This window comes from Perna viridis, chromosome 5 (assembly GCF_037379345.1).
Source record: "Perna viridis isolate PV_CMFRI_1.1 ecotype Kerala chromosome 5, ASM3737934v1, whole genome shotgun sequence".
NCBI classification, from domain to species: Eukaryota; Metazoa; Mollusca; class Bivalvia; order Mytilida; family Mytilidae; genus Perna; species Perna viridis.
The window spans coordinates 1158770-1172166 of NC_142449.1; the positions used below are offsets into that span (position 1 = coordinate 1158770).

Consider the following 13397-nt stretch of genomic DNA (forward strand, 5'->3'; position numbering starts at 1 on the left):
AATGTAGAAACATTGTTAATCACTTATTATCATACAACACACTTTGACTGAAATTTTGATACTACAGTTTTATAAAGACTAAAGCCTGAACTGCTTACCTAGTAAAAAATATATCATTTAATCTTTTAGAAAAAAACAGTAAATCTTTTTTCATGTACACCATTCCAGAACCATTGAACGTTTTTGTATGTCTTTTCATAAGGATCATTTCATTAATTAGAATTTCTGTCATTTGTGGCTTTCAAGATAGTAAGTAAAAACTGCCTTGAGGATAATACTCATTTGAGTAATGGCCTTGTTGATGTTTTTGTTTTTATTTGGGTACTTACATATTGGTGTTTTTTTAAGTATTGGCGGTATTACTAGACTTACCCTTAAGTATTGGCGCTATTACTAGACTTACCCTTAAGTATTGGCGCTATTACTAGACTTACCCTTAAGTATTGGCGCTATTACTAGACTTAAGTATTGGCGGTATTACTAGACTTACCCTTAAGTATTGGCGGTATTACTAGACTTACCCTTAAGTATTGGCGGTATTACTAGACTTACCCTTAAGTATTGGCGGTATTACTAGACTTACCCGCATGTTATTTTTGTCTTTCTGACTCGTCTGAGTAGTACTAGAGTGAAGGTACTTTTCAGAGAAAGCATGTCGTAGCTGGAAACAAACAGGACAGTTAAAAGTGGCATGGCAAATAAGAACCAATTAGAACGAAGAAAAGAGAGACATTTTAATGCTGAATTGATTCATCAACTTAACTAACTAATCGGCGTAAGAGAATGAAGTAAACCAATTAATTCGTTTTTTTACTGGTTTATATTGTAATTGATCTTGATCTTGAAATTGATGTTCTTCCATATATATATGTCACTTTGTCTTTGTCTTTGTATGTTTGATATGTTGTATGTTGTAACGTTTGTTTGCTCATGTTGTACACTGTGCCTGAGCTTTTCTAAATAAAATCTTGAATCTTGAAATCTTGAATCTTGATAATTACCTGAATAATTTCGCCATATCTAACTTTCTTCCCAAATTGCCTTTTCTGTTCAGCATCATTATCTTTGTTTTCGGCTTCAGCAGATGACTAGAGAAGAAAACTATTCATTGTAGTCCTTTGCACTGCATTTCTTGCAGGTAAGTAGTGTTGCAAGTGTTTTGAGTCCTTTTTCCTAAAAATCTCTCAAAAACGGTCTTTATTACAAATTGTTGAACTCTATATAACATCTTGTATTTACTACGTACACTGGCCAGTGTAAACATAGATCTTGTCCTATACAATCATCCGCTGTTTTTACTTGGAAATGTGGTCTTCACTGAAGATCCCGGGACAAATATCATGTAAATAACTTACTTCCCATATGCGACATATTCTTCATTTCAAATAAATTTTCAATGAAATTTTGTCACATTTTCAGGAGCGATATTATTTCACAAATTTTCATACAATTTTCTTTTTCTCTGAAATAATATTTGACTTAAATTATTTAACTACGATACCTTTATCTGAAGATAAAAAATTGATAAGAAAGAATGAAAGGGAAATAAGAATTACATTTAAGCTAATATATAGTATTAAAACAGTATATCATGTAGACCATGTCGACATGCTTTTTACAAATAAAAGTTTTCCAATCTATCTATTCTTTTGTGAAGATTACCTTAACTTTGTGTCGAGCCACTTTATGGTAAGAAGTTTCCGGAACATCCGGTTCATCTCCAATCATTGTTTCTAACTTCCGCCATTTCTTGTTCAACTTATATCTGTTTTGTATTGTTACTTGAAATACGACGGCTAAATATAGACGAAAATAGATTGATTGACGTTGAACAGAATTGCTAATAGTTTATATATGTTTTCCAAAAAAAAAGATAGCATTCTTTCATCTAACTAACATGTATGATTGATAAAATTATGCTATTGATTAATCAAAAAATAATAGAAAAAAATCGATGTTTGCTATTTGAATTTCTGTTTTAGTTGACATGTTTGATCAGAAATTTTCTCTTCATCTTAGGGGTTCGGAAAAATCATCACCTGTCCTGATTTGTTATAAATATACATTGACTTAGACCTAGAAATATTCCTTGGCCGGTCTCTTTTGATGAGAGTAAACGTTACCTTGAGGGTTTGGAATATTCCTGGGTCTGTCCCTGTCCTGGTTCGAGTATACACAAAGACCGTTATTTGTGGAACTGGAAAAAAAGATAGTTACCGTTATTACAGTTGAAAAAACATTTACTTAAGTATTTTAAACAAACTGTCCAAAAATCCATAGTAGTATAATCTTATTTAATACCTTGTGATGAAGCAATTTCTTATGCATTGTACTTAATATTTTAAGTTTTTTATATAACAAGTATAAAATAATTTTAAATCAACTTAGATATGGTTTTGGTGTCTGAATACGTTTGATATCGTGTTTTGGTTTCTTTCATAGTTCTTTCATTCACCAGTGTAAACAACAGGATTATTATATCGTATATCAAATCATCATATTAACCTTGACTGTGAGCTGTATACATATCCCTCTGTTTCCTCGCAGTAGAAACTTATATAGTCTCCAATGCATAGAAACTTTCCCATTCCATGAACGTCCATTGTTCTTGGTAACTGAAAAGAACATTTTTATTCTGTAAATTATGGTATTGAATTATGAACAGTAATACATAGATAGGTTATGAGCCACTGTCGGTGAAATCTAGTGTATGTTTAGTTGTTAATGCCATTCCTGAATACTATAGTAAACAGATAGGAAAAACTAAAATAGTGAAAAATATTTTCTTACGTCAGAGATGAATACCTTACCCAGGATGGACCATGAAAGCGATAGTATTTTAGTTTTACTAGTAGAAACTATTGTATGAAATATACTGACACCGGTCACTAATGGCGCTAAATGACATTAGTTTTTATGGCATTAAACTGACATCAATTACTAATGGCGCTAAATTGACACCGGTTACTAATGGTGCTAAACTGACACCGGTTACTTATGGCGCTAAGCTGACACCGGTTACTAATAGCGTTAAGTATTGTCGGTAAAAACAGAAAAGTAACACGCAGTAGCAAATGAAGTGATATTAATATTAAGTAATTTTAAATTTATTTTAGAGGAATGACAAAGGCTAATATATATCTATATATATTTACATACTTACGGGTTAAAGCTAGTCTCCATAAAACATGAACACTAATGAGTTATTTCAATGTCGTATATTGATGTTCAGTGTAATTTTGCCTGGGACGTTTTAATACAATAATTTCATTTTCTATTATACTCTACTATTGACTTACAGTAAACATAATATTCTTATCTAATTTCAGCCATCACAGAAATGTTATTATAATGCCAGCTGAAGTCCCCCTGGCTACCTAACACGGTATCCGTAGTTTTATAAATACCTAAATTCTGCTTAATTAGGTCGTTTTTTGAAAATTGTTTAATTAGTTCCAACCACCAGGATTCTTTGAAGTAAACCATTTGTGAGATTTACAAAGACTACAGAAAGCCCAGGTGTATCATAATCTATTTTTCATTATCTATTTTGTTCGTTTTTATCACAGGTTAGATTAGCAAATTATATTTTTTTAAGTTCTTCATCAACTGAACGGAAGTTTTGGGGCTTTTGTACTACATGGTTGATAACTTAAGTACTACATGATTGATAACTTTAGTACTACATGGTTGATATCGTTAATAATACTAAAGGTTCAGTTTGTGAGTACTACTAAATATTGGCAAATAATTACCGAAACGTCAGCAGTGGTATGATACAAGTAAGTCAAAATCCAAAAACATGGACTTAACGTGAACACGTGACACAAAGATGATCTACATACCATACACAATGTATAAAAGATTGCACAATGAATATAAGGGAAACAAGACGACACACACACAAGCAATTGCAATATGAACTCCCACAAAAAAAAACGGGAGTGATCCAGAAGGGTTAACATGTCCTGTTCCGCCAGCGGGATCTGATATATTGCAAGTTGGCATAATCTGGTAATAATCTATCAACGCGACACAGGCAAAAACATATTCACACTAAGGGATAATCATTCATTTCAAAAAAGTATCACGATGTATACATAATAAATAACTTCGGAATTGCAGATTTAGATTTAATGGAATAAAAAAATCATCATAAAACACATGCCATTATATTTTATTATTATTTGGAACTGCCGAAATTAAATCTTAAACTTGATATCAAAAATCAGTTGACCATGCGATAAGACCTAACATCAAATTTACGTAAAGATTTCAAAAGAAATGAAATGTATCTTTTCTCAACGAACTAACACTATAGCACGACGATAACATATTTATTTTAGCCGGACTTGCGAATAGATAGTCGTGTAGAATCAAATAATTTTATTCAACTACGTATAGACCTCAACTCAAATTCAAATGCGTTTTTAAAATGCAAAGCAATGGCATTGAAACAAGAGCACAGTCTTTATCATATAAAAGTGCGCTATGATCAATATAAAACATCTACTTCCGGTTGAGGATAAAATAAATCTTACCTCTTCAGACATGGGCATGTAAACTTTAATAAAAACTCGACAAACATTCTAACTCTTTGAGTAGTTTCAACGCACTCTCAGGATAGTAGTGTGATTTACAATTCTAATAGAGAACCCTAGTGAATCTTATAACTTAGCTGACATTGACTTGTGTTAAAGGAGCTACTTTACTGCGGATAGTAAGTATTAAGTTCAGCAGATAGTCAATCCGGTAAAACACCGAACCAAATTGAAGGTATTACATATATGTCTCATCTGTGAAATTTTAAATTTCATATTGGTCGATCAAATTGTGATGGCGACCATAAAATTTCTGTAGTAATGCTATTGACAAAGAATAAACATACTCTCGATCGAGAAGTTATTGGACACTACCCGGTCACTATAGAGAGAGTCCGTGTTCAGATCACAAGCTCGACAGTAAAGGATCAACTGTAAAATATATACACCTTAGGCTGGAGATGTTAGTATATGGCCACTTAGAAATGATAAGTTTACTATTGGGAAGTCAAAATCATCATGTTTGTAATAATATTTCGATTTCAAACATCATGTATTATCTATATGTACAAATTAAGGTATATGTATAAGATAAACGAAGCTGTCTCTTTAATTTCAAGTTCATTTTGGTAGATGAGATGTAGGTAATCCTTGAAACTATGATTATTCAGATATACTACATCATCCATATAGTTGAAGGACTCGGCTACCCTCTTCTCTTTTTTTCCGTAGGAACCCTTGTATAAAAAGCTGGGTTCATTGGAATATCCATAGGAACTGATTAGCCAAAAGTGGCGCACAAATCGTTCCCATAGGTATCTCCATTTTCTGCTGGAATACATTTTTCCTTTTCTCAACCTAGTATTAGATAAGCATATATTTTAATTCCCGCCTTTGTATAAAAGCATTTGTAAATAATATCACGTGGAACTGACTTAAGCTTGTCATGTGGCAGTATGGTATACAAATGTTCAAATATCAAAAGTTTGTTTACTGCTACACAAAGAAGGCCACTGGAAAAAAGACAATCTTCAAGGTATTTGAATTATTTACTACTAAAGGTTGATCTCGTTAGACCTACTAATGTTTGATCTCGTTAGACCTACTTATGGTTGAACTCGTTATACTTACTAATGGTTGATCTCGTTAGACCTACTAATGTTTGATCTCGTTAGACCTACTAAAGGTTGAAATTGTTAGACCTACTTATGGTTGATCTCATTAGACCAACTTATATTTGAACTCGGTAGACCTACTTAAGGTTGATCTCGTTAGACCTTCTAATGATTAAATTCGTTAGACCTACTAATGGTTGATCTCGTTAGACCTACTAAAGGTTGAACTCATTATACTACTAATTGTTGAACTCATAAGACCATTAGACCAACTAATATTTGAAATCGTTAGACCTACTTATGGTTGATCTCGTTAGACCTACTAATGGTTGATCTCGTTAGACCTACTAATGGTTGAACTCGTTTGTATTACTAACATTTGATCTCGATAGACCTACTAATGGTTAAACTATTTTGTAGTACTAATGGTTGATCTCGTTAGACCTACTAATACATATTAAATTCGTTAAACCTATTAATGGTTGATCTCGTTAATCCTACTAATGGTTGATCTCGTTATACCCACAGCTGGTTGTTGTCAATGGACATACTATTGGTTATACTCGTTAGACCTACTTATGGTTGAACTTGTTAGACCTACTAACGGTTGAACTCGTTAGACCTACTAACGGTTGAACTCGTTAGACCTACTAATGGCTGAACTCGTTAAACCTACTTATGGTTGAACTCGTTAGACCTACTTATGGTTGAACTTGTTAGACCTACTAACGATTGAACTCGTTAGACCTACTAATATTTGTAGACCTACTAATAGTTGTAGCACTAATGGATGAACTCGTTTGCAGGGCTCAGGGTTGAGCTAGTACTAGAGTTTTGACTCGTTAGTGCTAGTATTAGTTGAGCCCGTATATCAATATTTAAGCTAATGAAAATCTTTACGGATAATTTGTTTCACTATATCAGTATAATTCATCATTCCTTTACATGAACATCCAAAGATTACTCCAGGGTATATGAATACAGACACCAGGGATACATTAACAGACATCAGGTATACATTAATGAGACATAATAAGGTACAGACAATTCTTACCATTTCTTCTTCAAGTTTTCTCATTTTCTGTTCAGCATCAGCTTCTTTAAATCCTCCTTTCTTTATAGAAACTGGTTTATCCACTGAAAACAGTTATGTATATATTGGGTAATGTGTGCGTTGTGAACTTTGAAAAAAAATGGACCGGGCCTGGTAGATTAATATCTAAAAGAGGGCTAAGTCTGATGTCTATATCACTCTACCTGTTCTATATATTATGAAGGAGTTTAAAGTGCTTCATTGATAAAACATATGACATTTTTTTTCTGTATCAGATTTTGTGGGTTAAAGAACATTCCTGGCTTTAAAGGATACATGTTTAATGGAAATAACAAGTCAATATCAAATTTATTTTGGTGACAATGTTACAAAGATCTACAACTTACATAGCTATTGTTCCCTACTGAGCAGCTAAGCCATTTCAATAAGTGATTCATCACGCTACATACGTCTTGTAAAACTGAAATTCTGTCACGGAAATCGATAAAATACTTGCTGACATTGAACCCATTATTGGTCTTTTGAAGTAAAGAACAATATAAGAACTAAATTTAATTTTGTATCCCACATGCCTGATTCTTACGGAGACAAGTATCCATAACCACTGCATGATACTATACAGTAATGACGACCGACCGGATCTTATAACAGTTTAGATTTATTAGCTTCTCTATCATTGGGAACTTTAAGAACTGATTCATGGCAAAACTCTCTGTATCAAAATAAAATACTTTGACATAAAACTATTACCTTGAAACGAGTACTTTACTTATTAATTTGAGCCCTCTGTCTCATCTTACCGATCATATATATTGTGTCTTATCCAAGTAGTACTTTATTCGTGCAAATAAAATATGTTTAAACCAATCAAACTAAACCTAAACTCAGTTCCCCGGTTGTTAGCGTGCGTATTTATGACATTCATTGTATGTTTTGAATGTAATGACATTCCTAGCAATATTTACACTGATAATAATTGAAACTTGAGAACTGGATTGATCTGTGTTCGGGGTTGCACGATTTGTCTCCTGACGATATTTTTTCAGGTCGAATACCATATTTTACGTAATACCCTACAGTTAAAGCTTATAAACAGTATATTATATAACTCTGTTAGAAACCAGTAACAACCATATTAATCATTTCTGTGTGTCTCATCATAATTATTTTCTTTGGCCTCAAATCTGTATATTGAAAGACGAGTAATTAGGGTTTATATTCCTCAGCTTTTTATGTTTTGTATGGTACCAACAGTGATCATCCTACATCATAGTTCTTTCTGAATTGATTGTCTCTGTGTTTTTCATCTTTACAACTGTATTTATAATAACGCTTCTGAACATTCGTTTAACTTTCACTTATAAAGTTCTGAAATAAGATAAGGACCTGGGGATCAGGAGAAAGTGAAATCATTTATGTTGTAATTTCTTTCTAATTACTATTTTTTTTTCATTCTGGAACTTACTTGGTCTTTTGATCCAGAAGTTTTTTATGACTACATCCTCATATTAACATTACAAGACGATCGTAAATGTGTGGAGTAAGATATTAGTTCGAATCATTCTTTGATGAAAATTTGATATGTAATCAGAAAGAATGTTCAAGACAAAATTGCATGTAGTTCTTAATGGTACGTTAAATCACGTTAAAGTAGGATTCTTACGAGTTTTAGCAATTATTTACGGTATGTAATGAAGGAATTGTTTTCATAATATTTGAAGCCAAACTTGTGAGCTTTATTATAAAAGACACGTGCACTTCAAACAACATCGGTGAATAATACAAATGGTGTTTGATAAATAAATCAAATTGTCTATTGTACAAGATGATATTAAAAAAATATCTGGCTATTATATTTGATTTCAAGGGAGTACTAATCGAAAGATATTTTGGCGAGTTACAAAATTGCTTCATATGCAGCGTAAATGGATTGAAAATTATTGCGAAATGCAGTACACAATGTCTATAGAGTTTTCAAATACACGCCTTTCCAGCAATTTACAACCGGTGTCGTATTTTAACAGTTTTCCATAATACCAAGCCCCTATAGACTATTGAGTTTAATTCAGGAATGTTTACCTTTCATGATGTTCCCTTCACAAGCTTTATAAACAATGTTCTGATTTATTTTATTTCTATATTGACAAGAAAGGCATGAATGAAAATAATAAAAAAAGAATACACGGAATGAAAAAATAAAATAATAAATGTGCATTATAATGCAATGTATCCTTCAAGTAATTCGGTAAAATGATACTGTATATTCCAGACGAGTTTTATATCTCAGTGTAATGCATGGGCTAAGTGCTGCAAACTCAACGGCTGCAAACAAATATTGGTGTTATCGTTTAACTAACATTGTCAAGGTGCATTAAATATTAATGCACTTTAACATACAATACTATATGCAATTTTCTGATATTCTGTACATTTTAAACTAATACATCAATGTCTACGCCGTTAGACCGTCAAACGAGACATGATTTTGAACTGATCGATAATATAAGTATTACAGCTTGAACGTGAACGAAATATACTAAGGAGTGTTTAATTTCATCAAAACTTCAACATTTACAAACAAATCAAACTTTCCTTTTAAAACTGTTACGCCCGAAATTAGAATATGGCCCATTCTGGAATGGGACGCGTCTAAATCGGAATTACGCGAGATTCCACGATATTCCGATTCTGGTCGTCCGATTCCGGAATGGGACAATCTCGTTTCTTAGATATTTCAGTGCATATTTCGAGTTTTGTAAAGGTAACACGCTAAATTAGCTCTTACACCTTTTTTTCATTATTAATTAAAAAATTGTTATAGAGCAACACCTTATTTATCCATAAATCTCCCAAAAACTTTACAATTCAGTGATTTTTCGTTTTACACTTAATAATCAGCCTAACTTTTTAACCTTAGCGGGTATACCACCTTCTATATACTCTTTCATTTACTTATGTTACTTTTTATGTATTAATTTATTCATTTTTATTATACATATATATATAGTATATATATGTTGTGTTTATCTATTTTGCATGTCATGTCTTTGTCCCTTGATTACATTGTTTTGATTCCGCTACAATTTTACTATTTTATTATACACTACATTAATACCATACATTTTATTTCATATTGTTTAATTTTGCTGCTATAGAAATATTTCTATTTGATTTTATTTCTTTAATAATTTAATTTTATTATCAAATTTTACTTTTGGCTTGCCCGACAAGGGATACTATAATAACATTTTGAAAATGGATACTTATGTTAGTAATCCCACATTTTTTTTCATCCCAACCAGTCTTTTTCTATTTCATTTATTTTTTAAGTTCATGTTTCAGCTTCGCGTTTCCTGGACAGGTGTAGAGATTTTCACCGCATGGATCGATAAACTGAACTAATGGACTAACTTCCTTAACTATTCTCCCACGTACGGGGATCGATGAAGACTGTGATTGCTTACCGTGATATTACCGTGTGATCGTTTTTTTGAATATACTTACTTATAATGTATACTTTCGCACAGGAGGATTGTATTATTGTCTGGTCTTCGTACATATGGGATATCTACATATATATTAGTGCAATGGATTTTTAGAACTTAAAGGGCCCATATGGTATACGGCTTTGTTTTAACACTATACCATCTACCCTTTATTGCATACCTTATATCACACCTCCAGACCTATATCGCAACCCTTCACAGACCATACTTGTAAGTATGGTTAAAATATATGATTTAATGAACATGAAAATTTAAAATCTGTATCACACGCTGTGTCAACCCTCGACCTATTATAGGAATCTCGGGTTGATATAGGAATCTCGGGTTGATACAGCATGTGATACCGATTTTGGCGATATTCAGTATATATCATATGTCAGTGGAAAGATAAATTTATTTTTTGAATATCATCTTTTTCTAACTGAAATATTGTAATTTTGTCTACTGTTTTGCAGTAATTAAAGAGTGGTCAAAGATCAATCTATACCCTAATACCCAGTTGCAAGTTATTTAAGTGAAATCGTGCGTTGTAGGTATTTAAAAACAGATAACATATAAAGATCACATTAATAGAATTTAAAAAATATTATAACGAACTTTTTCTTACAATAGTTTACTATTTAAACACAGAACAAAATTGTCACCGGATTGGACAAAACGTTTATATTTATTCGGAATGCTCGGACTCACCCTCTCTTAATGAAAACCCCCAAATTATAACGAATAATATAAAGATTAACAAATTGAATAACATTTCGGAATGTTTGAATAAGGTGTTTTAAAGACAAACAGAGCATTTATTGAAAAACAATATGTAGCAAAACAATGTAAGTCATATTATTTATTCCACTCTACTATTTATTGCATATATCAACAAGTCTTGCACTTTAACACAGATGAAATTGAATGTTTGCGAGACAATATTCAAATGTGTACATTGTTGCTGTTCTTTATCTTACAGACACCATGCAATTGATGTTGAAGGCTACTTTCTGCAAATTCCTATGAATTACTGTTGAAAAGGTCAATGAGACAACATTGAGACTAAAATATTGCCAAAAGATGCATGGTTTTCTGGGTTTGTTTTGAACATTTTGAGATGATAAGGGGAAAATATCAGTGACATTCAAATTGAAAATATTGTAAAAAACTTTTTTCTGGGTTATCATTTTGAGATGATCATTCAACTATGAACAATGGAGGGATATGGAGTAAATGTATTACAAGTCTAATGTTTTCAGTATAATAAAATACTTATAGACTGGGTATTCGGGAAATAGCAAGTTTATTGTTCCCCTCGACTGTGACTATTGCCGTCGGCTACGCCTTCGTCAATAGTCACAGTCTTAGGGAACAATAAACTTGCTATTTCCCTAATACCCAGTCAATAAGTATACAATGAGTGTTCAGTAAAATGGATAGGTTCACTGATTAACTACTGAAGGCTAAACATTTGAAAATCTTTAATTTTATTGTTTGGAGAATTAGATAGTTGATTAATAAATAAAATTATCTGTTAGAGTACTGTCTTTATCAATATTCAGGGCTAATTCTAAAGACTCGGAGACTTCTTCCCATATATTATCGTTACTATTTGGTAGAACATAACCATAAGCATTCTAATTGACCAACGCAAAGATCGGGACGACATATACAGTCGATGTTGGATCTTACATACACAACAACATCCCCATCCAAACGAACTAGTCTATCTTTGCGGAATAGTTGGTATCCTGTTATCGATATTTCATTATCAGGTACCATCTGTTTTAATCAGCTTTCCGTAAATGAGAGGATATTGAAGTCGTTATATTCTGTTGATATTTGCTTAAGTTTTGGTTTTATGCTTTTCACGTTCAAGTGAAGAAAAAATACAGAATTCTTCAGAATTTGCGAATAACTTAGGTTTAAGCTGGTGGAGCTTGTATTTAATGGTTCTGTGCTACAACTATGTGTAGACGAGGGTCCAGGATTAGGTTCAACGCCTGCAATTATCAATAAAATGCAAGCAATCATGTAGTAGAAAATTTCAGTTTTTATTGGGAAGTCTGGAACAGACAGAGTATAACTTGATATATTTTTCCTCTTTATCTCGGTACTTGCTTTTGTATTTAGTTCCCGATTTAGCTCATGATCAAAAAGAACTATGCTTAAAAGAAGTATCAGCGGGACAGAGGCTAATCCATAAGTGATAAGGCTAAAAACCACTAATTCCACTTCCCATAGGCTTCTATGCTAATTTCACAATATTCAATGGCTTCTCTGGACTTTACCTTAACTTTAACCTGCAGATGACTATATATCAGCATGATTCTACATATGTCAGCTCACAATCCTCAGAATGGCATGTGGGGTTAGCAGACTTGCAGTGCAGTACTGGTCACCGGAAGTGAAGGGTCTATAAATAGCATGGGAAATCCCAGTGTTTTCACAAGATAGGGGTATATTTAAAAATCATTATGGAGATTAGGCTTCACATCACAAGAAGCAAAATGCACCTATAAAATGTACAGAAATGTTTTTCCTTTCAGAAACTGTTTAAATTTTTTAAATAAGATGAGAACTTTTTTCACAGCACTATGAGGAACAGGGGTAATTTCTGCGTAGGACTATTTTTGCGTACGTTCCAAATGCTCATTGGTTGAATTGGTGGTCTGTAACCTAAATAAACATATGAATTTGATATTGAACAATGAGAGACATTTCTTAGATTTCCTTATACGCGATAATGAGTAAAACAGTCCGATTCTCTCTCTCTGTGTAACTATATCATCCGTCATTTAAGACAAGATTTAACAAGACAAGATTCATTGATAGCCTCAGACACAGTAGGTGTACAAGAGGACAACAACAAAACAAATGTACATACATGTAAACAAGACAAATACACAGACACAATACACAGAACAGTCAATATAATTAAATATGTGAATGCATACAGATTCACATTTATATTTTAACACATTCACTTTCATATGATATTAGCAATTTTTCGTAGTAAAGCACACACTCTTTTGCATAATTGAACATTACAGATAGACAATAACCCACCAAATTTACTCATATTCGGTTGGTTTGAGTAGTCATCTGAGATGTAACGAGATCTTAAATACATAACCGTCGGATTATTTCACTGGAAGAATATATGAACTTCATCTCCCACCCCTTTTTAACAAAGATC

General features: G+C 32.5%; 1 protein-coding gene across 5 annotated transcripts in view; it reads right to left on the reverse strand.

The window, feature by feature from the left end:
- The window catches only part of LOC148615531 (inositol 1,4,5-trisphosphate-gated calcium channel ITPR2-like), a 66142-nt gene that overhangs the window by 42319 nt on the left and 10426 nt on the right, over nucleotides 1-13397 (reverse strand). For all 5 annotated transcript variants that reach the window (XM_088581837.1, XM_088581838.1, XM_088581834.1 and 2 more), the window contains exons 2-7: nucleotides 6711-6793; nucleotides 2506-2615; nucleotides 2124-2197; nucleotides 1663-1796; nucleotides 1002-1088; nucleotides 584-661 (exon numbers count right to left, since the gene is read on the reverse strand). In XM_088581837.1, coding sequence (XP_088437963.1) covers nucleotides 584-661; nucleotides 1002-1088; nucleotides 1663-1796; nucleotides 2124-2197; nucleotides 2506-2615; nucleotides 6711-6793 — 566 coding nt within the window. The remainder of the gene's footprint in view (nucleotides 1-583; nucleotides 662-1001; nucleotides 1089-1662; nucleotides 1797-2123; nucleotides 2198-2505; nucleotides 2616-6710; nucleotides 6794-13397) is intronic.